Here is a 25,514-nt window from a genome sequence, read left to right on the forward strand (position 1 = left end):
TCCAGTAGTCCGTTGAATCTCTCAGTTTGCCCGTCCGACTGGGGATGGTGACTTGATGACATATTCAGCGCCGACCCCATCATTTGGAACAATTCTGACCAAAAGATACTTGTGAATCTAGGATCTCTGTCACTGACAATGTTCTTCGGCAAGCCCCAATACTTCACTATGTGCTTGAAGAATAGGGCAGCAGTTTCTTCAGCACCACATGTCTTATGTATCGGCACAAATGTGGCATACTTGGAAAACCGATCAACTACTACCATTGCAGAGCAAAACTGGTCCACTTTCGGTAATCCACTGATGAAGTCCATCGAGACACTCTCCCATGGCCGAGTGGGGACGGGGAGTGGCTCCAGTAGGTCTCCAGGTTTCTGTTTATCAATCTTATCTTGTTGGCACACGAGACACGTCTTCGTGTAGCCCATCACATCTTCTTTCATTCCAGGCCAGTAATAGCCCAAGGAGAGCAAGCTGAGGGTTCTCTGCCAACCGGGGTGACCTGCCCACAAGGTATCGTGACATTCTTTCAAGAGCATTCGGCGAAGGCCTCCAGATTTCGGGATGAACAACTTGTAGCCTTTCGTGTATATGAGATCATCTTCTATCCAAAAGCGTTTGGTCTTCCCCTCTTCTATCATCTTCTTTATGGTGTCCGTCATAGGATCCCCCGCAAGATGCTGCTCGACTTGATCTTTGACCGATGTGGCCACGTTGCTTGCGGACAACGGAGCAAGTCTTCGCAAAGGAGCTAGGTCGGCACGCCGAATTAGGGCATCTGCAACTTTGTTGCTCACTCCAGTTCGATATGTAAATTCTACATCGAACTCTGCAAGTAACTCCTGCCATCGAGCCTGTCTACCTCTCAGTTTGGGCTGGGTGAGGAAGTGGCTTGCAGCTGTGTTGTCCGTGCGGACGATGAACTTCGAGCCCAACAAGTAATGTCTCCATCCTCTCAAACAATGAACGATGGCAAGAAGTTCCTTCTCTTGTGCAGCATACCTTCTCTCAGCCCCATTCAACTTTCGACTCTCGAACGCAACTGGATGCCCTTCTTGCAAGAGCACTCCCCCGAGAGCAAAATCGGATGCGTCTGTTTCTACCACAAAGGGTTTGTTGATGTCGGGGAGAGCCAATACTGGTTCCTTCATCACTGCTTCTTTCAACTTGCGAAATGCCACTTGATGGGTCTCCGCCCATTGCCACGAGTTGTCTTTTCGCAGCAAGTCTGTGAGAGAACTAGCTATCTCCGATTAACCCTTTATGAATCTTCGATAGTAATTATCTAGTCCCAAGAACGACCGTAGTTCAGAGGCGTTCTTTGGGGCTTGCCAATCACGTATAGCTTGAATTTTCTTCGGATCCATTCTGATACGGCCAGCTCCTACAAAGTGACCAAGGAAGCCAATCTCTGCCTACGCGAACGCGCACTTCTCCCGCTTCACAAACAAGTGATGTTCTCTTAGTTTCTCGAACACCTTCCGCAGATGCTCAATGTGTTCTTCAAGTGTCTTGCTGTAGATCACAATGTCGTCCAAGTATACCACTACAAACTTGTCGAGGTATTCATGGAAGACTTGGTTCATGAGTGTGCAGAATGTGGCTGGAGCATTGGTTAGCCCGAAGGGCATGACGAGCCATTCGAACGCTCCGTATCTCGTAACACATGCTGTCTTTGGTTCGTCGCCTTGAGCGATCCGAACTTGATGGTACCCCGACCTCAAGTCTAACTTAGTGAAGTAGACTGCATCCCCCAACTGGTCGAACAAGTCTGCCACTAGTGGAATTGGATAGTGGTTTCTCACAGTCACCTTGTTCAGCGCCCTATAATCGATGCACAAGCGGAGACTACCGTCTTGTTTCTTCTGGAATAGGACCGGAGCACCATAGGGTACCTTAGAAGGGCGGACAAATCCACCTCTCAGCAAATCATCTAACTGTCTTCGCAGTTCAGCAAGCTCTGGAGGAGCCATTCGATACGGACCTCGTGCCGGAGGCTTGGCTCCGTGCACTAGCTCAATTTCGTGATCAATGGCCCTCCTCGGCGGGAGAACTTTCGGAAGTTCCTCTGGAAGGATATCAGCAAACTCTCTAAGTAAGTCCATGAGATCTGGTGGTGTATCTCCTTGTGTTTCATCGTCTTTCATCGACAGAGTAGCGAGGAATGTAGGTTCATTCCTCTTGAGCCCTTTCTTCAACTGCATAGCTGATAAAAGAGGCCCCTTTTGTTTCTTCGTCTCTTTGCCAGGGGCACATGTCTTGAGAAGGCAAGGTTGTTTCCCTGCCACTAGTAAAGAACCCAGGTGCGGCATCGGGACGGCTTTGCTGGCACGGAGGAAGTCCATGCCCAACACCAGATTGAAGTCGTCCATAGTCGCCACTGTGAAGTTGAGATGTCCACTCCAGTCTCCCAGCTGGGTGGGAACATTCTTTGCAATGCCGTGAATGGGCCTCGCTGCCGAGTTGATAGTTTTCATTTTCCCCCCTTCACGCATCAACTTTAACCCGAGTCTTTTTGCTTCGCTTTCAGTAACGAAGTTGTGAGTGGCACCTATATCCACCATAGCTCGGGCTCTCTTCCCATTCACCTGGACTTCTACATACATCAATTCAGTATTGTGGGGTTTTTCTCCTTGAGATTCTTTTCCCATGGCATACATCATGTGGACGGCGCCCAGCTTTGATGGTTCCTCTTCATCATACTCCGACTCTTCTCTATCATCCTGTGGAGTCGACTCTGAAGTGGTCATGGCGGACAACTTCTTCTGCAAACTATCAATTTCTCCTTTGTGCTTGCATTCAAACCATTTGTGTGGTCCACGACACAATATGCAAGTGAGGGTTTTGTTCCACGACGAAGATCCGGACTGAGCTCCCCCTTTATTGGAAGAGGAGGGACCGCCACTCCTCCGTGATTCTTCTCCCCCACTTCGGTACTTGTTCCCCACACTATAGGAACTAGCTTGGGAGCCATTCCCAGAATTCTTAGGAGTGCTCGCCGTAGAGTTGTTGTTCCCCTTCTTCTGAGCGGGTGCTCTATCGGACGAGTAATCCATCAACCTTTCTGCTGCCGCAATGGCCCCTTATAAGGTGTCAACTTTTGAGCGCCAGATCTCACGCTGAGCCCACTCCTTCAATCCCTTGACGAAGTTGAATAACCGATCCTTCTTGGTCATGTCTTTAATGTCGAGCATGCACGCGGAGTACTCCTTCACGTACTCTCGGATGGATCCCTTATGTTGCAAGGTTGTTAGCTTCGTCCGAGCAATGAATTATGTGTTTTCAGGGTAAAATTGGGATATGAGCTCTGCCTTGAACTCTTCCCATGTATCAATCACCACTAGACCTGGTTATCGGCCGGGGCGGGTCAGGGTCGGTGCGGGTCAAAAGAGAGTCGGGTATTGAAAGGGTCATTTTTAGCGGGTCGATAATGGGCGGGTCAAAAGCGAGTCGCGGGTCAATAGCGGGTCATTAGGGGGCGGGTCAATAAACGAGCAATAAAAAATGAAAAATAAAAGAGCCATGTGCAAGTACAACTAAATACGAATCTATACACGTAATTTTTTGTATCATTGCTATTTTAATTTTCAAAATAATTGTAGTATAAGTTTGACCCTATAATGACCATGTCCAATAAAGGCCCTGTCCAATAAGAGCCCTGCCCAATAAAAGCCCTATTAACTTGACCCTAACCCTATATCCATTGGACTACCCTGTCCAATAACCAAGTCTAATCACCACCTTCTTGGCTTGGATGTCGGCGTACTTACACCGCCACCAGAGTTTAGCATCATCCGCCAAATACATTGTTGCAGTGTCCACCATCAGATTGTCCTTCAGTTGGCATATCCTGAAGTATTGCTCCATGTCGAAGATGAAGTTGTCGACCTCTTTGGAGTTCCTCGCACCATAGAAGGTACGAGGCTTGGGTGGCTTGATTCGGCTTGTACCGCCCCCACCAGTGTCTCTGTTAGCACGCATCAGAGTAGCGCACTTGTCCTGCGAGTCATCCACCATCCCTTGTAGATAGTTGAGATGCTCGCGCAATGAGTCTCTTTCAGTTTTCAGTTCTTCGACGTCGGCCTCAAGATCGTCTATCCGTTTATCCTGCTTGATGACGATCTCTTCGGTCTGGGTCCATGATTCAGACTTGCTCTCCAGCCAGGCTAGTCTCTCTAGTATTGCTTCCATCTTGAGGTGCTCCCTCGGGTCTCTCGGGTCTAGATTTGAGCCTTGGCTCTGATACCAACTGTCACGGTCCGAATGTTTTGGGCACCGGGCCGTGCGGCGCGCTCCTACCTAGAGGGCGGTAGGGGCGCAAGCCTTGTGCGAAACGAGTTCAACGGGGCTCGTGAAGCACGAGCAAGCAGGGTTTCTGAGAATGAGCGCTCTTGTTTTTTGGCGACAAGAAGGGACGCGGGCGCCGATCGGGCACTTGTGTGCGCACAGCAGTCACAAGTGGGACCGACGACGCGAGTGTATCTGTTTGAGGGACTTTGTTGAGGTAAGAAAGCTTAAAAACGAGGGACAGCACAATATCAATAAAGGCACACAACAACGCAAGTGATTAAGCAAAGGCAACGTCTGGTGAGAGGTATTGAGTCATACCCCTCATAGAGGTTTATTTTGAATTAGCTAAAAGAACCCAGTGAACACTGGAATGACAGTAACATAATAATCTTATCTAAAGCCTAGAAACTTCAAAGAAAAGTCCTAGAAAGTTTAGATAAGATCAATACAAGGGAAATTAAGAAAAGTACAATGCAAGGAAGGTTGGATTCTAACACCTAGGGTGGACCTTTAAATTGTCTTACTTTGCAAGCGTATTTAGTCGTTTCTTAAAATGTGCAAATAGCTTAGATTCAAAATGTTGTTTTTACCTTATTGAATTTTAACGAAAGAATTACATCGAAAATAATTTTTTGCTTCTTTTCAGATTCCAGTTTCTGGGATTTAATTGGAAGTTGTGATTTAGAGTCAAACTTTCATTAATCTTTCTGATTATGACCCGTGTATGAATACAAGGAGGTGGCCTAGACTCAAGGTAATGACATGGCGTGAGCCTATAATACTTGACCAAGCGACTCTCAGACTTAGGCTAATTGGACCATAACTTTCGTTGGTTGACACTTTAGATTTTAACCCTTGGGTGTTCATTTGTCATGCGCCATTTTGCTTAATGTTGGCAGGGTAGTTAATTGGGGAGATCGAATGTTTATTTTTGCAAGACTAGAATCATTAATGCGGCTTCTCTCTTAGTGTGTATTGCTTTACCCCAATGGTAGCCTTATGGTATGCCGATTTGGGTATTTTCATGGTTGGTCATGTTGCATTCATGGAAAATCTTTTAGTCCGTACTTAGGAGTTTTTAAAGGAGCGAGTGGCTCGAGAGGACTATGATAGTCGTGACCCAATGTGATCTTGAGCCTTGAGGCCATTAATTTTTTGCTAATGGTATTGACACCTTAGGTTCACTTTGGGGGTTGTGCGACTATGGGGGAATGATTTTCAGAATGTGACTGTTTCCATTTTGCAAATACTATAATATATTCTTTTTATTGGTGAGAGAGAGTATTGAGGCCGTGGATTCTTAGCAAGAGATGACAATTACATATGGGTGCTTATTGATTTAAATGTAAGGAGGGGAGACTCAATATGGTTTAACCTTTTAACTTGCAGGACGACATCAAGCATTAGGACCGATTCTATGGATAAGACAACTAAGACTTAGGATTTAGATTGTACTTTGGCATAGCCTAGTCTAGACTCGGATTTATTTTTTATTCGAACATTATTTTTCTTGAAAACTTCATTTGAACATTATTTTTTTTTGAATACTTTGCCCATGTGACATTCAAGGTTATTTCAATTAGCGTGATCGGTTTTGGAGCCGAACATCGTCGTCGTAGGAGGCCTAACAACGACACAAAGAGTTATTTTTTTTATAAGTCGCTTTTAGAATCGAGTGCTTTTTCATACGCCCTCGTAGCAAAAAAAATTTCGAAAAGTTTTTTTTTTGCTACGTATTTTCTTTATGTGCGGGCACCGAGGCTGCTGTGCCTGACCAAAAGGCCAGACAGCAACTTCAGCGCCCAGCATAGGGCGTGAGAAATATCGGCGCCCAGCCATGGGCGTTGAAAATGTGTTCCTGACTGGTTCTCGTTTTCTGTTTGCGTATACTTTTGTTTTTGCGACTTTAATTTTGCGTGCTTGCCTTATAACGTCCTTTACGCGTTGTGCAGCGTTTGTGGGATTCGTTACAGGCCATCCCGAGCGTCGCTTATTTTTGTGGCGATCGTTCGGGTTTGTGGAACACGTATTTTGGTATAACTCTTTGGCCAATCGGTTCATGAATGTTTGGGCAATTTTTAGAGTCGTTGGTTTTCTAGCATTATTTGTCTAGCATTATTCGTACGCACAATCATAACATAGTCACATAGTTCGCTACATATAACTACATTACAAACATGGATTTGAAAATTAAACATGTCACGTAGTTTATGATAGGCTTCTACGGGTAGTATTTGCGCCTGGCTTGGTACCACTTCTATCGTAGATCCAACACATGCCCCGGTCGAGGTAGTGTCTTCAACAGACGAATTTCGCTCAAGAGGCCAACCCGCAAGTGCAAGCCAAGGGGGCATGCAGGCGAGAGGGACCTAATGAGCGAGCGATTGGGTTCGGGATAGGTGTACTACCTGCACAAGTACCGAGTGGGCCACATGCGCGGCGTATGCACCCCCCTATTGGCGAAAAAAGGTATACTTAGTCCCAACTCCCGAGGGAGCCGAGATTCGTTATGTGGTTCTGCCCGTTCACATTAATATGCTGATTTTCAGGTCGTCCCAACTTGATGGGGAAATAAACGCGGGGTAGGATCGTTTCACCCTTCGGCTATTTTGATTACCTACAAGCACGAGTATTTCCTTCACTATCCCCAGTGGAGTCGCCACTGTGAGGGGGTCGAAAAAGCACGAGGCTAATGCGTGACCTCGTCCCTCGTGGGTGTGACGATTCTTTTTATTCAATCAAGTGTAATTGGATTTCCTGTGAGTTTACACCCAATTGACTAGTAATATAGGAGTCGCCATTCAGTTTTTAACGACAATGAGAAAAACTGACAAAACCAGGTTATCGTGACATAAAGGGAGTGCAATTATGTTTGACCACGACGGCCGTAGGTTCCCTTGTGATCCTTGGTGTGGGGATCTCTCAACATACACCCGCAAGGTAGAGACTGAGGGTTCGGGGGACTGTAACTACCGAGAGGAGTACTCGCTCGTCGATAACTCCAGAGGCAGGATATCCTTACTAGCTCAGCATAAATAATTGAAGGGACATGCGTTAACTATTAAACTAATCTGAGTTGATTTTAGCAATATGCAACATATAATGCTAGATCGATCGCGATTATCTGATTTAAATAGCATTAAGTGACCTAGCATGATAATCCAATTTCCCAAAAATAATATATTTGTTAGGCGTGGTAGAAAAATCAGATTTAGTTAGTTTAACAGTTCATAAAAAGGGCGAGGAAAGCAATTAAATCATCGAAAAGGGACACATTACGACGCACCCTTGAGAGGTGCGTCACAGTTCTCAGAAAACTAACCACTTTGACTTTGCTATTTCTCCTTTTTATTTAACGAATCTCAATTATGGGACAGGATACGTTCTGTTCGATTTATGGATCGATTGCGACAGAACGCGTGAACAATTTCGCAGCGTGAGGCTTAGGCTAAGGGTTGGAGTCAATACTCAGAATATGAATTGTGTGTTATTTTCACGTCGAATTTGGGGCTGTATTTATAGGGAAGAGTTCGTGGAAAGATAGAATTGCAGAGTTCTAATCCACAAAGAATTAGGAAAAAACACGTACCCAGGTATTTTCAGCGCCCAGGCCTGGGCGCCGAAGATTTCGGCGCCCAGAGCCAGGCGTTGAAAATAGGGTCTGGACTGTTTTCTTAGTCAGATTCGGATTCCTGAAATCCGTAGTGTTTGAGACTTAATCGAGTCTTTTAGTGCGTATCAATTTCATGACGGAATGCGTCTAGGCCCGTTACGAACTCTAGGCTCGTTAGGATTTTAATTAATACGTAACTCTTATTTCCGAATCATATTAGGAATAGGATTCTCGCAGTTTTCTATCTCATTTAGGATTTATGTTGGAATGCAACACCTAATTCTGACAGGTTTCTATCTTTTATGCTTGCCACTTTTAGAAGCTACCCTTTACGGCAGTTACTATTTTTAGCAGGTTTCTATAAATAGCAGGTTTCGGGTGAAATGAAGAGGGGAATTGAGATTCGTTATTTTATAGGAGATGCGTTGTCAAGTGGAGATTTACGCTTTCATCATCGAACCTTCCCTTTCGGGAATGGGGACAAATGTAGGTGTCTACAATATGTACTGTTTTGCAGGTTATGAAGTGACTAGTATGCCCCAAATAGGATAGAAAATATGGTCTGCGTACCATTAATTTGAATGTAATTGGTCTAAAGTACCAAAATTGTTTTTCAATTCAAATATGGTCTGCGTACCATCAAATAGTTGTAATTAGTTTAATTATAGCTTATCCTAGTTGAAGAAAATGGTGCCTCCCACGGAGATTTTTGAGACGGACTTTGAAGTTGAAGCTTCAAGATGAAGTCGGGACATACTAGATCACATTTATCTTATGCATGCTTTAAGTTATTTATTGCTTTAAATATGTCTTAATTATACATGAGATTGTGGCTTGATTATGTTGCATGATTAAGGATTTTAGTTCACTTAAAATCTAACCAACATAGTAAGAGCCTTAAGTTCCAAACTTAAAAATTGAGTTAAAAGGTGCCATGCCAAAATATACACTTGCTTGGATATCCTTTACATCAATCTAGTAATAGTTTTCACTCAGCGAGGTGTTACTTATTGGTCCTAAAGGGGCAAGGTACACAAATAATTGTGAGTACATGTTAGTTTTGGTGAAACTCAACGATATAAGTAAGGAGTCCTTTTATGTCGTGGCAAAATCGATAGGTTTACCTAATAAGTTCTTAGACGTGCCTATCAACCAAGAATAGTTTCTAGACTATTAGCAAAAGGTTTTTGCTTACCTAAGATGTTTTAGGATTGAGTCGACAAACTGTGATTAATTCTTCAATGGATTTTAGGATCTTGGAATCATTTTATTCACACCTGCCGGAACACATAACTTGAATAAAATGCTTAATGAACATTGAATTATGCATGTATGCTAGAATTTAAGTTTATTAAGAGAAACTGTGAATGGTTATTTATTTGTTTATTCTTTTCAATTATAGTTTTAATAATGGCAAACAACAATTCATTCAACATTCGATCAATTCTCGAAAAGGAGAAGTTGAGCGGGAAAAACTTCCTTGACTGGAAAAGGAACTTGCAAATAGTTCTTATGCAGGAAGAAAAGGAGTATGTCCTGGAAGAGGCGATGCCCGAAGCCGCAGGCGACGGGGTCACTCAGGCAGCCCTCAATCGTTGGATTGATGCCAACAAGGATGTGAAATGTCTAATGCTCGCCACCATGAGTGCAGATCTGTAGAAAACGTTCATCAACTCAGATGCTTTCACGATCATCAGTGAGTTAAAGAACATGTTCCAAGATCTGGCTCGAGTCGAAAGATTCGAGACTCATAGGCAAATTCTTGAGACCAAGCTTAAGAAAGGCGAGCCCGTAAGTCCACATGTTCTCAAAATGATTGGACTCATTGAGAATATGAGTCGGCTGGATCAGCAATTCTCTCAGGAAATGGTTGTAGAAACCATCCTCCATTCTCTTCGTAACGGGTATGATCAGTTCAAACTGAACTACAGTATGAATAGTCTGGACAAAACGCTCACTGAGCTTCACGGTATGCTGAAGACCGCTGAAAAGACGCTCAAAAGTGATAAGCAAGATGTGCAAATGGTGCGTGGGGGCAAGTTCAAGAAATCTAGAAAGAAGAAGAGGAATTCTAAGAAAGGTGGAAACAAGGCCAGCCCAACTAAGCAAACTGGCGCCAAGTCTGAAAAGAGGAAGGTCAGTCAACCCACTTCTGAATCCGAATGCTTCTACTACAAGAAGAAGGGGCATTGGAAGGGAGATTGCTTGAAGCTAAAGGAAGATCAGAAGAACGGAACAGTCGTTCCATCTTCAAGTATTTTCGTTATAGACTGTATACTTGCTAATTCAACTTCTTGGGTATTAGATACAGGTTGTGGCTCACACTTATGTTCCAATCCACAGGTGTAGACACCTACTTTTGTCCCCATTCCCGAAAGGGAAGGTTCGATGATGAAAACATAAATCTCCACTTGACAACGCATCTCCTATAAAATAACGAATCTCAATCACCCTTCCCGTTTCACCCGAAACCTGCTATTTATAGAAACCTGCTATTTATGGAAACCTGCTAAAATAGTAACTGCCGTAAAGGGTAGCTTCTAAAAGTGGCAAGTCATAAAAGATAGAAACCTGTCAGAATTAGGGGTTGCACTCCAACATAAATCCTAAATGAGATAGAAAACTGCGAGAATCCTATTCCTAATATGATTCGGAAATAAGAGTTACGTATTAATTAAAATCCTAACGAGCCCAGAGTTCGTAACGGGCCCAGACGCATTCCGTCATGAAATTGATACGCACTAAAAGACTCGATTAAGTCTCAAACACTACGGATTTCAGGAATCCGAATCTGACTAAGAAAACAGCCCAGACCCTATTTTCAACGCCTGGCTCTGGGCGCCGAAATCTTCGGCGCCCAGGCCTGGGCGCTGGAATTACCGGGGTACGTGTTTTTTCCTAATTCTTTGTGGATTAGAGCTCTGCAATTCTATCTTTCCACAAACTCTATTCTATAAATATATCCCAAGTTCGACGTGAAATCACAACACAATTCATGTTCTGAGTATTGACTCCAACCCCTAGCCTAAGCCTCACGCTGCGAAATTATTCACGCGTTCTGTCGCAATCGATCCATAAATCGAACAGAACGTATCATGTCCCATAATTTGAGATTCGTTAAATAAAAAGGAGAAATAGCAAAGTCAAAGTGGTTAGTTTTCTGAGAACCGTGACGCACCTCTTAAGGGTGCGTCGTAATGTGCCCCTTTTCTATGATTTAATTGCTTTCCTCGCCCTTTTTATGAACTGTTAAACTAATTCAATCTGATTGTTCTATCACGCCTAATAAATATGATACTTTTGGGAAATTGGATTATCATGCTAGGTCCCTTAATGCAATCTAAATCAGATAATCGCGATAGATCTAGTATTATATGTTGCATATTGTTAAAATCAACTCAGATTAGTTTAATAGTTAATGCATGCCCCTTCAATTATTTATGCTGAGCTAGTAAAGATATCCTGCCTCTGGAGTTATCGACGAGCGAGTACTCCTCTCGGTAGTTACAGTCCCCCGAACCCTCAATCTCTACCTTGCGGGTGTATGTTGAGAGATCCCCAAACCAGGGATCAGAAGGGAACCTACGGCCGTCGTGGTCAAACATAATTGCACTCCCTTTATGTCACGATAACCGGGTTTTGTCAGTTTTTCTCATTGTCGTTAAAAACTTAATGGCGACTCCTATATTACTAGTCAATTGGGCGTAAACTCACAGGAAATCCAATTACACTTGATTGAATAAAAAGAATCGTCACACCCACGAGGGACGAGGTCACGCATTAGCCTCGTGCTTTTTCGACCCCCTCACAGTGGCGACTCCACTGGGGATAGTGAAGGAAATACTCGTGCTTGTAGGTAATCAAAATAGCCGAAGGGTGAAACGATCCTACCCCGCGTTTATTTCCCCATCAAGTTGGGACGACCTGAAAATCAGCATATTAATGTGAACGGGCAGAACCGCATAATGAATCTTGGCTCCCTCAGGGAGTTTAGACTAAGGATACCCATCGCCAATCGGGGGGTGCATACGCTTCGAATGTTGTCCACTCGGCACTTTCGCTAGTAGTACACCCGTCCCAAACCCAATCGCTTGCCCACTAGGTCCCTCTCGCCTGCATGCCCCCTTGGCTTGCACTTGCGGGTTGGCCTCTTGGGCGAAATTCGTCTGTTGAAGACACTACCTCGATTGGGGCATGTGTTGGATCTTCGATAGAAGCGGTACCAAACCAGGCGCAAATAACTACCCATAGAAGCCTATCATAAACTACGTGACATGTTATTATCGCCTCATGATGAACGTTAGTTATGTGTAGCGAAATATGTGATTGTGTGTGACAAACTATCCTAGAAAACCAACGACCTTAAAAATTGCCCAAACATTTATAGACTAATTTTCCAAAGAGTTATACCGAAATACGTGTTCCGCAAACCCGAATGATCGCCACAAAAATAAGCGACGCTCGGGATGGCCTGTAACGAATCCCACAAACGCTGCACAACGCGTAAAGGACATTATTAGGCAAGCACGCAAATCGAAGTCGCATAAACAAAGTAGACGCAAACAGAAAACGAGAACCAGCCAGGGACGCATTTTCAACGCCCATGGCTGGGCGCCAGAATTTCTCACGCCCGACGCTGGGCGCTGAAGTTGCTGCTTGGCCTTCTGGTCAGGCGCAGCAGCCTCGGTGCCCGCGCAAAAGAAAAAACACGTAGCACCAAAAAACGTTCTTAAAAAAAAAAGAATTGCTACGAAGGCGTAAGAAAAAGCACTCGATTCTAGAGGCGACTCAAAAAAAAACAAATAATAAATAACTCTTTGTGTCGTTGATAGGCCTCCTACGACGACAATGTTCGGCACCAAAACCGAACACGCTAATAACTATGAATGTCACACGGGCAAGTGTTTCGAAAATTCGAAGAATGACCAAAAAAAACCAAAAGTGTACTAATAAAAGAAAGAGCAAAAAACCAATAGAGAGAGTCGAAGTCTAGACTAAGTAATGCTTGAAACTTTGGGAACCTAAACTTTAGCTTATCTTATGCCTAGGACTGGTCCTGCCACTTGGTGCCGATCAGGGAATCAACGGTTAGTGCGTCTCGAAGATACATCGCCAACATCAGGTTTAGTGACTCCAAGCTCCGTCCGTCATCCCTCATTTCAAGGGTCTCCGCTTCCCCAACCTCGATTCGCACCTTCAAACATGTCCATCGAAGATTTGCGAGACCAGATGGTCCAAATGACCCAACTTATGGGCCAATTGAAAATGGAAAATGAAGCTTTAGCGGCTGCACAAGCCAAAAATGACCTCGATAACGAGAAGAGGATTGAAAAAATGGTCCTACAGCAAACCATGGGGAGCAAATACTTCTCCCTCGATCCTGAACCTTTTCCTGGCAAACTACCAGAAAAGTTCAGTTCATCTGACTTACCAAAGTTCAAGGCCACGGACAATCCCCGTGATCATCTACTAAAAGGCGTGGACAAGTCCATGTATTTACATGCCTTTCCTTTGTCCTTGGAACCTGTGCCGCTCAAATGGTACTATCACCAGGACCCTAAGATCTTCCCCACTTGGGAAGACTTTGTCAATCTCTATATCAAGCAATACTCGTCGAACATGGATTTCCAAGTCACCATGCGCGAGCTGGAAGTTCTCTTCCAAAAGAAAAATGAGGGTTTCACAACCTACTTTGCTAGATGGAGGGACCAGGCGGCCCAGCTAATCAATAGGCCTCCCGAAACAGAATTGGTCCAAAAATTCATTGACAACCTGGACCCGGCTTACAGACAACACCTTAGGTACCTAGGACTTGACACTTTCAAAAGGGTTTATGATGTGGGAATAAAGATCGAGGACGACCTCGCCAAAACCATACAAAGCAAACCCACATATAAAAACAACACCTATAATCGGGGTAACACATCCCAAGCCCAAGAAGTCCATGATGTAGAAGAGACTCCCGCCCGAAGAAGCCCTTGAAGATGGGTCCGAGACTGAAAGTTTGCCCCACTCGGGTCGACTTTGGTACAAGCCTTTGAAAGATTAACCAATCAAGGAAAGTTGATACCTATAGGCCCCACCCGTGACCCTCCTGTCAAAAGCAAATATTGGGTCGAAGGTACTTACTGCAAATTCCATCAAGGAAATGGGCACGACACTGAACACTACTGGAACCTAAAGAATACCATCCAGGACATGATAGAGGATGAAGTGATACCTCTCTCTAACGTTGGCAAACTCAACAACAACAAGAGCCTATTCGGCTCTTGTCACATCTCTCTCGACCAACCAGAAAATGAGAACTTTGACCCTACGGTGTACATTACACCTCAAGGTGCACCACTCGCTGTGGTCCCTATGGATCGAATCGAGAGAGAAGTGTGCGGTGTGTGGGATGATGATGCTGAAGATATCTACCTATCTCAAGTGTCGGGCCAGGACCTCTTTACTGAACCTTGGCCCGGGTATGCTCTCATGGACACCACCACTCAAGAACCCGAAGTCGACAACCTCACCAGATCAGGAAGAATATACCAGCCTGACATTCGCCCACCTCCTATGTGTTAGGTTATGATATATATGATAATTCATAAATCATGCGGAAAAACCATAAAGCCAGGAAAGCATATTATTTACACATAATCATTTAGCATATTTTAGATGCATACTCTTTGTTGCGTGCCTTCCCTAGCTGCGCCCGAACCGAACAAGAACAAGTCTTTAGGACTCCAAGTGTCGTCCCTCCGTAGATAGTCCACAGCACGTCCGGATCCGCCTTAAGCTTGACCAACTAGGATCGCCCTTAAGGTACTTAGAATTTTCGGCACTTATAGGCAATTGTATGACTGAATTTTTGCTCTCAAAAATCACTTTGAATACTTGAATACTCGATATAAATTGTGAGCATTGATCACCTATTTATAGGGCATGGGTATCGGATATTAGAATCCTACTAGGAAACGATTTAGTGAATCTGAATTAATCTAAAATTCAATCACTTAATTTATCTAGTAGACTTAGGAAATTAATCTTATACAAATCCTAACCGATCAAGGTTTCGTACGCAAGCACAAACACTCACGCAGGCGCAGCAGCCCACGAGGGGCGCCATGCGTGCGCGCGGGCTGAGCCCAGGCCCAGCATGTGCTCGCAGCCCACGAGGGGCGCGCGCCTGCTGGACTTGCTCTCGCGTTTGGGCTTTGCTTGCTTTGGTCGCGCGCGGGCTTTGCTAGGCGTTGGGCCTAGCTTCGTGCTAGGCCTTGCGTCTAGCAAGCTCGTCCGATGTTTATTCGTACGATGCGCTTCCGATTAAATTCCCGGTTCCGGAATTCATTTCCGATACGAACAATATTTAATATTTCCGATTCCGGAATCAATTTTCCGTTTCGAACAAATATTTAATATTTCCGTTTCCGGAGTTATTTTCCGATTCCGATAATATTTCCGATTCTGACAATATTTCCGTTTCCGGCAATATTTCTGATTCCGGCAATATTTCCATTTCCGATAATATTTTCCGATACGTACCATGTTTCCGTTTCCGGCAACATCTACGACTTGGATAATATTTATATTTCCGATACGATCCATATTTCCGTTTCCGGCAATATCATCGTTTCCGGAGTATTCATTTCTTGCCTGTGACGATCTCAGCTCCCACTGAAACCAAGATCCGTCGATTCCGAATATCCATAGATGGAGTATTTAATGCCATTAAATACTTGATCCGTTTACGTACTATTTGTGTGACCCTACGGGTTCAGTCAAGAGTAAGCCGTGGATTAATATCATTAATTCCACTTGAACTGAAGTGGCCTCTAGTCAGACATTCTGCTCACTTGATCTCACTGAATTATTAACTTGTTAATTAATACTGAACCGCATTTATTAGACTTAACATTGAATGCATACTTGGACCAAGGGCATTATTTCCTTCAGTCTCCCACTTGTCCTTAGGGACAAGTGTGCATTTCCTAATTCCTTTGTCGCTCGATGCTTGCTCTTGAACATAAGGTAAGAGTTGTCATCCTTATTATGTCCAGAGGTGTTCCTCGGTTTCAGAGTTCAACTGATCAAATAAACAGATAATCATATCCTATGATTCATCCGAGCACGGCCATGCATTTCACAGTTTCTAGCTCTCCGAGTGGCCTTGTACAACTTTTAAGCATCTCATCCCGATTTATGGGAGGACAATCCCAATCTTGCGATCTTGAGATTAGACTTCGTTTGATAGGTGATTACCTGAGCGTTGCCTTTATAGCCTCCTTTTACGGTGCGACGGTTGGTCAACGTCAAAGCAACCAGTTCTCAAACAAGTAATCTCATATCACTCAGGTATTGAGGATTTAGTGTCCAATAATTTTAATGAAATTTACTTATGACAGATTTTCATCTCTTACAGTAAAGTTTCATAGGTCTTGTCCGATACTAGTCTTCCCAAAGTAAGTATCTATGCAAATGATTATGACATTGCCATGTCCACGTAGTTCAAGAAACAGAACTACTAGTCATCTTGCATTCTAGTCGTCTAACGTTTTCTATGCGTCCAATTTTATAGAAAACTCCGACTAGGGACCATTTTCAACCTTTGATATTCAAGTTCACTTGATAGACATTTCTTAGTCACAGGACTGGTCCTGACAGTCTATCTTGAATATATCGCCAAATTGAAGGGACTCATCATTTAATAAACCACAAATTAAATGGAAAAATGAATTCTCTTCATTTATTGTGAATGATTAACCAATAATGTTTTACAAAGATTTAAACTCTAAAACTTTAAAACATTAAACAGGGATATCAAAGCCATTCTCCAATATGCTTGATTCCCATAGCTGCAGTGTGCGAGTTGTGCTTCGCCTGCGGTAGAGGTTTAGTCAATGGATCTGATATGTTGTCATCAGTTCCAATCTTGTTTATGTCGACTTCTTTTCTTTCAACGAACTCTCGTAGAAGGTGAAATCTACGAAGTACATGCTTGACTCTCTGGTGGTGTCTAGGCTCTTTTGCCTGTGCAATAGCTCCGTTATTATCACAATACAGGGCTATTGGTCCTTTAATGGAGGGGACTACACCAAGTTCACCTATGAACTTCCTTAGCCATATAGCTTCCTTTGCTGCTTCATGTGAAGCAATGTACTCCGCTTCAGTTGTAGAATCCGCAATGGTGCTTTGCTTAGCACTTTTCTAGCTTACTGCACCTCCGTTGAGGCAGAAGACAAACCCAGACTGTGATCTGAAATCATCTTTGTCGGTTTGGAAACTTGCGTCCGTATAGCCTTTAACAATTAATTCATCATCTCCACCATAGACCAGGAAGTCATCTTTGTGGCTTTTCAGGTACTTCAGAATATTCTTGGCAGCAGTCCAATGCGCCTCTCCTGGGTCTGACTGGTATCTGCTCGTAGCACTGAGTGCGTACGCAACATCCGGGCGTGTACATATCATAGCATACATTATTGAACCAATCAATGATGCATATGGAATCCCATTCATTCGTCTACGCTCATCAAGTGTTTTTGGGCACTGAGTCTTGCTTAGAGTTATTCCATGAGACATGGGTAGGTAGCCTCGCTTGGAGTCCGCCATCTTGAACCTATCAAGCACCTTATTGATATAAGTGCTTTGACTAAGTCCAATCATCTTTTTAGATCTATCTCTGTAAATCTTGATGCCCAATATGTACTGTGCTTCTCCTAGATCTTTCATCGAAAAACATTTCCCAAGCCAAATCTTGACAGAGTTCAACATAGGAATGTCATTTCCGATAAGTAATATGTCATCGACATATAATACTAGGAAAGCAATTTTGCTCCCACTGACCTTCTTGTATACACAAGATTCGTCTGCGTTCTTGATGAAACCAAAGTCACTGACTGCTTCATCAAAACGTATATTCCAGCTCCTGGATGCCTGCTTCAATCCGTAGATTGACTTCTTTAGCTTGCATAATTTTAGCATTCTTTGGATCCTCAAAACCTTCAGGCTGTGTCATAAACACAGTTTCTGTTAAAACGCCGTTTAAGAAAGCAGTTTTGCCATCCATCTGCCATATTTCGTAATCGTAATATGCAGCGATTGCTAACATTATCCGAATAGACTTTAGCATTGCAACTGGTGAAAAGGTTTCATCGTAATCCACACCGTGGACTTGCCTGTAACCTTTTGCAACCAATCTAGCTTTGAAAACTTCAAGTTTCCCATCCTTGTCCTTTTTCAGTTTGAAAACCCATTTGCTTCCAATGGCTTGGTAGCCATCTGGCAAATCGACCAAATCCCATACTTGGTTTTCAGACATGGAGTCTAATTCAGATTGCATGGCTTCTTGCCATTGCTTGGAGCTAGGGCTCGTCATAGCTTGTTTGTAAGTCGCAGGTTCATCACTTTCAAGTAATAGAATGTCATAGCTCTCGTTCGTCAAAATACCTAAGTACCTTTCCGGTTGAGATCTATATCTTTGCGATCTACGCGGGGTAACATTTCTAGATTGACCATGATTCTCACCAGATTCTTCTAAAGATCTCTGAGTTTCATCCTGAATATCATCTTGAGCTTTCTCTAGAGTTTGTTGTTCGACTCGAATTTCTTCGAGGTCTACTTTTCTCCCACTTGTCATTTTGGAAATGTGATCTTTCTCCAAAAAGACACCATCTCGAGCAACAAACACCTTGTTCTCAGATGTATTGTAGAAGTAATACCCCTTTGTTTCCTTTGGATAGCCCACAAGGATACATTTGTCAGATTTTGGATGAAGTTTGTCTGAAATTAATCGTTTGACGTATACTTCACATCCCCAAATCTTAAGAAAAGACACATTTGGAGGCTTTCCAAACCATAATTCATATGGAGTCTTTTCGACAGCTTTAGACGGAGCTCTATTTATAGTGAGTGCAGCTGTATTTAGTGCATGTCCCCAAAATTCTAATGGAAGTTTGGCCTGACCCATCATTGACCTGACCATGTCTAGCAAGGTTCTTTCCTCCGTTCCGACACACCGTTCCATTGTGGTGTTCCAGGAGGAGTCAATTCTGATAGAATTCCACATTCTTTCAGATGGTCATCAAATTCATAGCTCAGATATTCACCGCCTCTGTCAGACCGCAGTGCCTTAATCTTCTTGCCTAATTCATTCTCTACTTCACTCTGAAATTCCTTGAATTTGTCAAAGGATTCAGACTTATGCTTCATTAGGTAGACATAACCATATCTACTGAAGTCATCAGTGAAAGTGATAAAGTAGCTGAAACCACCTCTAGCATTTGTACTCATTGGTCCACATACATCTGTAGGGATTAAACCCAATAGTTCATTTGCTCTTTCTCCAACTTTAGAGAAAGGTTGCTTTGTCATTTTGCCAAGTAAACATGATTCGCATTTATCATAATCCTTTAAGTCAAATGGTTCTAGAATTCCTTCCTTTTGAAGTCTTTCTAAGCGTTTCAAGTTTATATGGCCTAATCGACAATGCCACAGATAGGTGAGATCTGAATCATCCTTTTTGGCCTTTTTGGTATTTATGTTATATACTTGTTTGTCGTGATCTAATAAATAAAGTTCATTGACTAATCTAGCAGATCCATAAAACATCTCCTTAAAATAAAACGAACAACTATTGTCTTTTATTAAAAAGGAAAATCCCTTAGCATCTAAGCAAGAAACTGAAATGATGTTTTTAGTAAGACTTGGAACATGGAAACATTCTTCCAGTTCCAAAACTAGCCCGGAGGGCAACGACAAATAATAAGTTCCTACAGCTAATGCAGCAATCCGTGCTCCATTTCCCACTCGTAGGTCGACTTCTCCCTTGCTTAACTTTCTACTTCTTCTTAGTCCCTGTGGATTGGAACATAAGTGTGAGCCACAACCTGTATCTAATACCCAAGAAGTTGAATTAGCAAGTATACAGTCTATAACGAAAATACCTGAAGATGGAACGACTGTTCCGTTCTTCTGATCTTCCTTTAGCTTCAAGCAATCCCTCTTCCAATGCCCCTTCTTCTTGCAGTAGAAGCATTCGGATTCAGAAGTGGGTTGACTGACCTTCCTCTTTACAGATTTGGCGCCAGTTTGCTTAGTTGGGTTGGCCTTGTTGCCACCTTTCTTAGCATTCCTCTTCTTTCCAGATTTCTTGAACTTGCACCCACGCACCATAAGCACATCCTGCTTATCACTTTTGAGCGTCTTTTCAGCGGTCTTCAGCATACCGTGAAGCTCAGTGAGCGTTTTGTCCAGACTATTCATACTGTAGTTCAGTTTGAACTGATCATACCCGCTATGAAGAGAATGGAGGATGGTGTCTATAGCCATTTTCTGAGAAAATTGCTGATCCAGCCGACTCATATTCTCAATGAGTCCAATCATTTTGAGAACATGTGGACTTACGGGCTCGCCTTTCTTAAGCTTGGTCTCAAGAATTTGCCTATGAGTCTCAAATCTTTCGACTCGAGCCAGATCTTGGAACATGTTCTTCAACTCACTGATGATTGTGAAAGCATCTGAGTTGATGAACGTTTTCTGCAGATCTGCACTCATGGTGGCGAGCATTAGACATTTCACATCCTTGTTGGCATCAATCCAACGATTGAGGGCTGCCTGAGTGACCCCGTCGCCTGCGGCTTCGGGCATCGCCTCTTCTAGGACATACTCCTTTTCTTCCTGCATAAGAACTATTTGCAAGTTCCTTTGCCAGTCAAGGAAGTTTTTCCCGTTCAACTTCTCCTTTTCGAGAATTGATCGAATGTTGAATGAATTGTTGTTTGCCATATTTAAAACTAAAATTGAAAAGAATAAACAAATAAATAACCATTCACAGTTTCTCTTAATAAACTTAAATTCTAGCATACATGCTTAATTCAATGTTCATTAAGCATTTTATTCAAGTTATGTGTTCCGGCAGGTGTGAATAAAATGATTCCAAGATCCTAAAATCATTAAAGAACTAAGCACAGTTTGTCGACTTAATCCTAAAACATCTTAGGTAAGCAAAAGCCTTTTGCTAATAGTCTAGAAACTATTCTTGGTTGATAGGTACGTCTAAGTACTTATTAGGTAAACCTATCGATTTTGCCACGACATAAAAGGACTCCTTACTTATATCGTTGAGTTTCACCAAAACTAACATGTACTCACAATTATTTGTGTACCTTGCCCCTTTAGGACCAATAAGTAACACCTCGCTGAGCGAAAACTATTACTAGATTGATGTAAAGGATATCCAAGCAAGTGTATATTTTGGCATGGCACCTTTTAACTCAATTTTTAAGTTTGGAACTTAAGGCTCTTACTATGTTGGTTAGATTTTAAGTGAACTAAAATCCTTAATCATGCAACATAATCAAGCTTTTGATCTCATGCACTTTAAGACATATTTAAAAGCAATAAATAACTTAAAACATGCATAAGATAAATGTGATCTAGTATGGCCCGACTTCATCTTGAAGCTTTAACTTCAAAGTCCGTCTTGAAAATCTCCGTGGGAGGCACCACATTCACATAGCAGCAACATTTTGACCCTGCAAGGCTGTTCTGCAAAACCCTTAATTAATCTATCTCATAACTAGGATTTGATGTTTTAATCAATTTCGACCATCCGGTACATCGATAATCTCATCGAACACAGTCAATTTTGCACTTATTCAAAACAAAATCGAAGAAAATAGCTAATATTGCAACAATAATCTACCACAACACAAAACAAACGTCCAAATTTCAACCTCACAAATGATTCAATTCTATCAAACATAATGCTTGTAAAGAACGCGACGAACCCCATACAAACATCGATAACATACCGGGAATAACATCAGAGTGTGAACATATTACATACCTCCTCTTAACTTGTTCGAATTGTTATGCGAAACCCCAATTCAATCCTCCTGCTCGATGAACAGCAAGCAAGCAACGTGAGAGAATGTCGCAGCCAAGAAATTCGATTAATCTGGAGCCCTAATTGCGAATTCCGGACCAAATCGTTAGAATTTGCCCAAAATTTTGATGAAACCCTAAAAAATCGATCCTATTTTCTCTCAGTCTCTCTCCTAAAGGCAGTGTTTGCGTGTGTGTTTTAATTTAGTTTTCCTTTTTTTTTTTACCGAAAATTTAAGTGTGTTGCCGGGTTTTGAAATTTTAGGGAAATAATGGGAGGGAATAAGCAAAAATGGTAGGCGCGAAAATAAAGTTAATGGGAGGGAATAAAGTAAATTGGCACACCCGTCGCATTAGCCTAATATGCCGTCGTATTTGACCCCCTATTGCAACGGCTTTAGACATACCGTCGCATTAGCCCATATTTCTGAATTGTATACAAGATACCGTTGCATTAGCCTTCTCTATTGCAACGGTTCTCGGTAAGGTGTCGTATTAGCCTTTTCTTGACCGTTGCATCTGATAAAAAAATGTAGTAGTGGTGCAAAACAAAGAAAAATAAGAAATGAAGTCAGAATTATCCAAAATGATGATGGTAACTGGGTTTAAGATCCAGAAGAAATAAAACAAATCATTTGTAAGTATTTCAAGTGTTTATTTAAAGAAGAGGAAATGGTGGAGAGCTTTGATATCCCAAATGAGATAAGAAATTTAATACCTAAACTGAATGAACAGCAAATTTCTATTTTAAATGAAGAATTCACTGAACAGGATGTAAGAACAGCAGTGTTTCAGATGGGGGGATTAAAAGCGTCGGGGCCAGATGGTATACCTGCTATCTTTTACCAGAAAGCATGGAAAATAGTTGAAAAGGATATAACAAAAGCAGTGTTGCATTTCTTCAGAACATGGTATATTTTCAGAGAGTGGAATAAAACTTTAATAGCCCTTATTCCAAAAGTAGAAAGTCCAAAAAAAGCTACTCATTTTCATCCTATCAGCCTCTGCAATGTTATCTACAAGATAATTTCTAAATGTATCACAAACAGGCTGAAAGTCATTATGCAGGAAATTGTTGGGCCTTTTCAAAATGCTTTTGTGCCTAAAAGGTATATGGGAGATAATTGTCTTCTTGCTCATGAGATTATGACTTTTGTTAAAAGAAGAAAAAAGGGATTAGAGAGGTATGCTGTTCTTAAGATAGACATGAATAAAGCTTATGATAGGGTAAGATGGGAGTGTGTGAATTGGATTTTAGACTGTATGTTGGTTCCTGCTAGGTGTAGGCACTGGATTATGCAATGTATATCAACAGTCTCATACTCAATCATTATAAATGGAGAGCCAAGTGAACCTTTTAGGCCAAAATGTGGATTAAGGCAGGGTGATCCAATTTCCCCATATCTATTTATTCTTGTGATGGAAATGCTGCAAAGATGATGTTGCATTTGGAAGATTCACAATGTATCAAAGGGATTAAAATATCAAGGCCAGCCCCTTCCATCTCTCATCTTTTTTTGCTGATGATTCACGTTTTTGTTTTAAAGCAACTAAGAGTTCGTGTGAGAAGGTGAGAAACACAATAGATGCTTTCTGTAAAATTTCGGGAGAGGCAATAAATATTGACAAATCCTGTGTCATCTTCAGCCCGAATACTCCTGAGTCTGTGAAGCATGAACTCAAACAAGTACTTGGTACTCCTTGTTCGGAAAAATTGGGGAAATATCTTGGATGTGATGTGGAAATTGATGGACGATCATCTAAAGATTTTCAGCCCCTAGTTGACAAAATTCACAAGAAAACTCTATCATGGAAGCATTTAAGTTTATCTCAAGCAGTAAGGTTGGTCCTTATCAATGCTATTCTAGCAGCCCTTTCTTCAAATGTGTTGGCTGTGTTTAAGGTTCCAAAAAAGATTACTGTTCAGATAAATGCAGCACTAATGAGGTACTGGTGGATGGGGTCTGCTAATAATAGAGGTATACGTTGGACTAAGCGTACTATTTTGGAACTACCTAAGGGATTGGGAGGTGTAGGACTGCGCAATGTTGAAACATATAACAAAGCTTCTCTAGCTAAGCAAGCTTTCAGAATTCAAAATACCCCATCACTTTTAATTTCAAGAGTTATGAAAGCTGCATACAAGAATTCCCCTGTTGAAGCCATTTTAAATAAAGACATTCATTGCAGAGCATCCTGGGGATTTAGAGGTTTATGTAAGAGTGTTCAAGAAATAAGTACAAGTGTTGGAAGGGTCATCCACAGAGGGGATATAGATATAAGACAGGATATATGGCTTCCTTCAAAAAAAGTGTCTTTCAAGAATAGAGAAGTTGAGAGAGGAAGTGGTGTTGTAAAGGTGAAAGATCTTTTTCATCCTCAAGAAAAGAAGTGGAACTCCCAGTTAATATGGGCAACTTTTTCTCCCAACACGGCTAGAGAGATTTTGAGTATGCATATTTCTCAGGAAGATAAAGATGATCAAGTTTGTTGGATAGACAACAAAATGGGGCAACCTACTGTCAAATCCATATACAACCAATTGATTTTAGAGAAGTGTCCAAGGCAAATTTCTATCAGTGAAAGTAAATTCTGGAAAAGGTTATGGAAAAGTGACATGATGCCAAAATGGAAAATTTTTATTTGGAAGATAATGATTAGAGCCGTAGCAATCAAAAGCAATTTGCAAAAAAGAGGTATGAGGGTGGATGGAAGGTGTGCTTTATGTATGGAAGTTACAGAAAGTGATAATCATTTATTTAATTAGAGATTGCTCTATGTCAAACCATATATGGAAAGCCTCCTCCTTGGGGATAAATGCTGGTGTAAATCAGCATATTGATATCAGAGAATGGATTAAGAATTTTATGTGTCTGTTTTGGAATGAAGATGGGAGTCACAGCTCAAGAGTTTTAATGTTTGTGGCAACCTTATGGTCGATTTGGTTGCATAGGAATGAATTTTTTTTTAGAAACACTGAACCAAATCCTAGCAACATCTTGCAGCTCGTGGAAAAGCATGTAAAGAAAGCAATGGAGGTTGTTAAGAAGAATCGAAGACCAGAATGCAAACATCAATATCAAACAATAAGGGAAAAAGTGGTTGAGATTAAAGGCTGTCATGATCGGGGTACTACTAGCCTCATTATTGTTGGATCATGGAAGAAAAATAGGAAGAAGGATTATGGTGATGCAGCAATTGGGTGGAAGATTATGGACAACAATAGCTTGGTTGCACAAGATGGACAAAAGGTGAAAGCTCTAGACCCTTGTCAAGCTGAAATGAAGGCCATTTTATTTGCGATGCAGAGAGTGGATCAGCTGCATATAGGAAGCATAAGGATCTTAACAAACTCAAGATTCATTATTAACACTTTTAAAAGTTACCCAGCTTGCAGAATGGATCTAGTAACGATATGTGGAGACATTATAAGGGTAGCAAATGCTTTAGATAACTGCAGTATAGAATATTGTAATAAGGATAAAATTAGGAATGTTAAAAACATAGCTGTAGGTGCTAGAAAGGATAGGTAGTTGGTTCGTGTTTCTGTTTTTCTTTTGGTTTGTTTGTAGTTATTGCCAAAAAAAAAGTTATAATGTGTTTTTATTTTATTTTTTTGATGGAAAAGGCATAATGCCTTTTATTGATAATTTATTTATCACTATTTTATATGGGAAGACCTCATAATTAAGGAGAATGGTTTTTCCATAATTGTGCAGTTTCAAAAGACATTAAACCAACA

At 41.9% G+C, this 25,514-nt stretch overlaps 1 protein-coding gene across 1 annotated transcript; it reads left to right on the top strand.

Moving 5' to 3' along the window:
* The first annotated feature begins 23,208 nt into the window (after positions 1-23,208).
* Positions 23,209-25,305, top strand: LOC130472141 (uncharacterized). The gene is made up of 3 exons (XM_056842593.1): positions 23,209-23,236; positions 23,320-24,487; positions 24,540-25,305. The coding sequence occupies exons 1-3, from the start codon at positions 23,209-23,211 to the stop codon at positions 25,303-25,305; spliced, it is 1,962 nt and encodes a 653-aa protein (XP_056698571.1).
* The last annotated feature ends 209 nt before the right edge of the window (positions 25,306-25,514 follow it).

Source organism: Spinacia oleracea, chromosome 4, assembly GCF_020520425.1.
Source record: "Spinacia oleracea cultivar Varoflay chromosome 4, BTI_SOV_V1, whole genome shotgun sequence".
NCBI lineage: Eukaryota > Viridiplantae > Streptophyta > Magnoliopsida > Caryophyllales > Amaranthaceae > Spinacia > Spinacia oleracea.

Coding starts and splice junctions, on each gene's coding strand:
- LOC130472141 (XM_056842593.1), top strand. CDS start 23,209: ATGATGTTGCATTTGGAAGATTCACAAT. Junction 23,237..23,319: donor GCATTTGGAAGATTCACAAT/GTATCAAAGGGA, acceptor TTTGTTTTAAAG/CAACTAAGAGTTCGTGTGAG. Junction 24,488..24,539: donor GGTATGAGGGTGGATGGAAG/GTGTGCTTTATG, acceptor TTATTTAATTAG/AGATTGCTCTATGTCAAACC.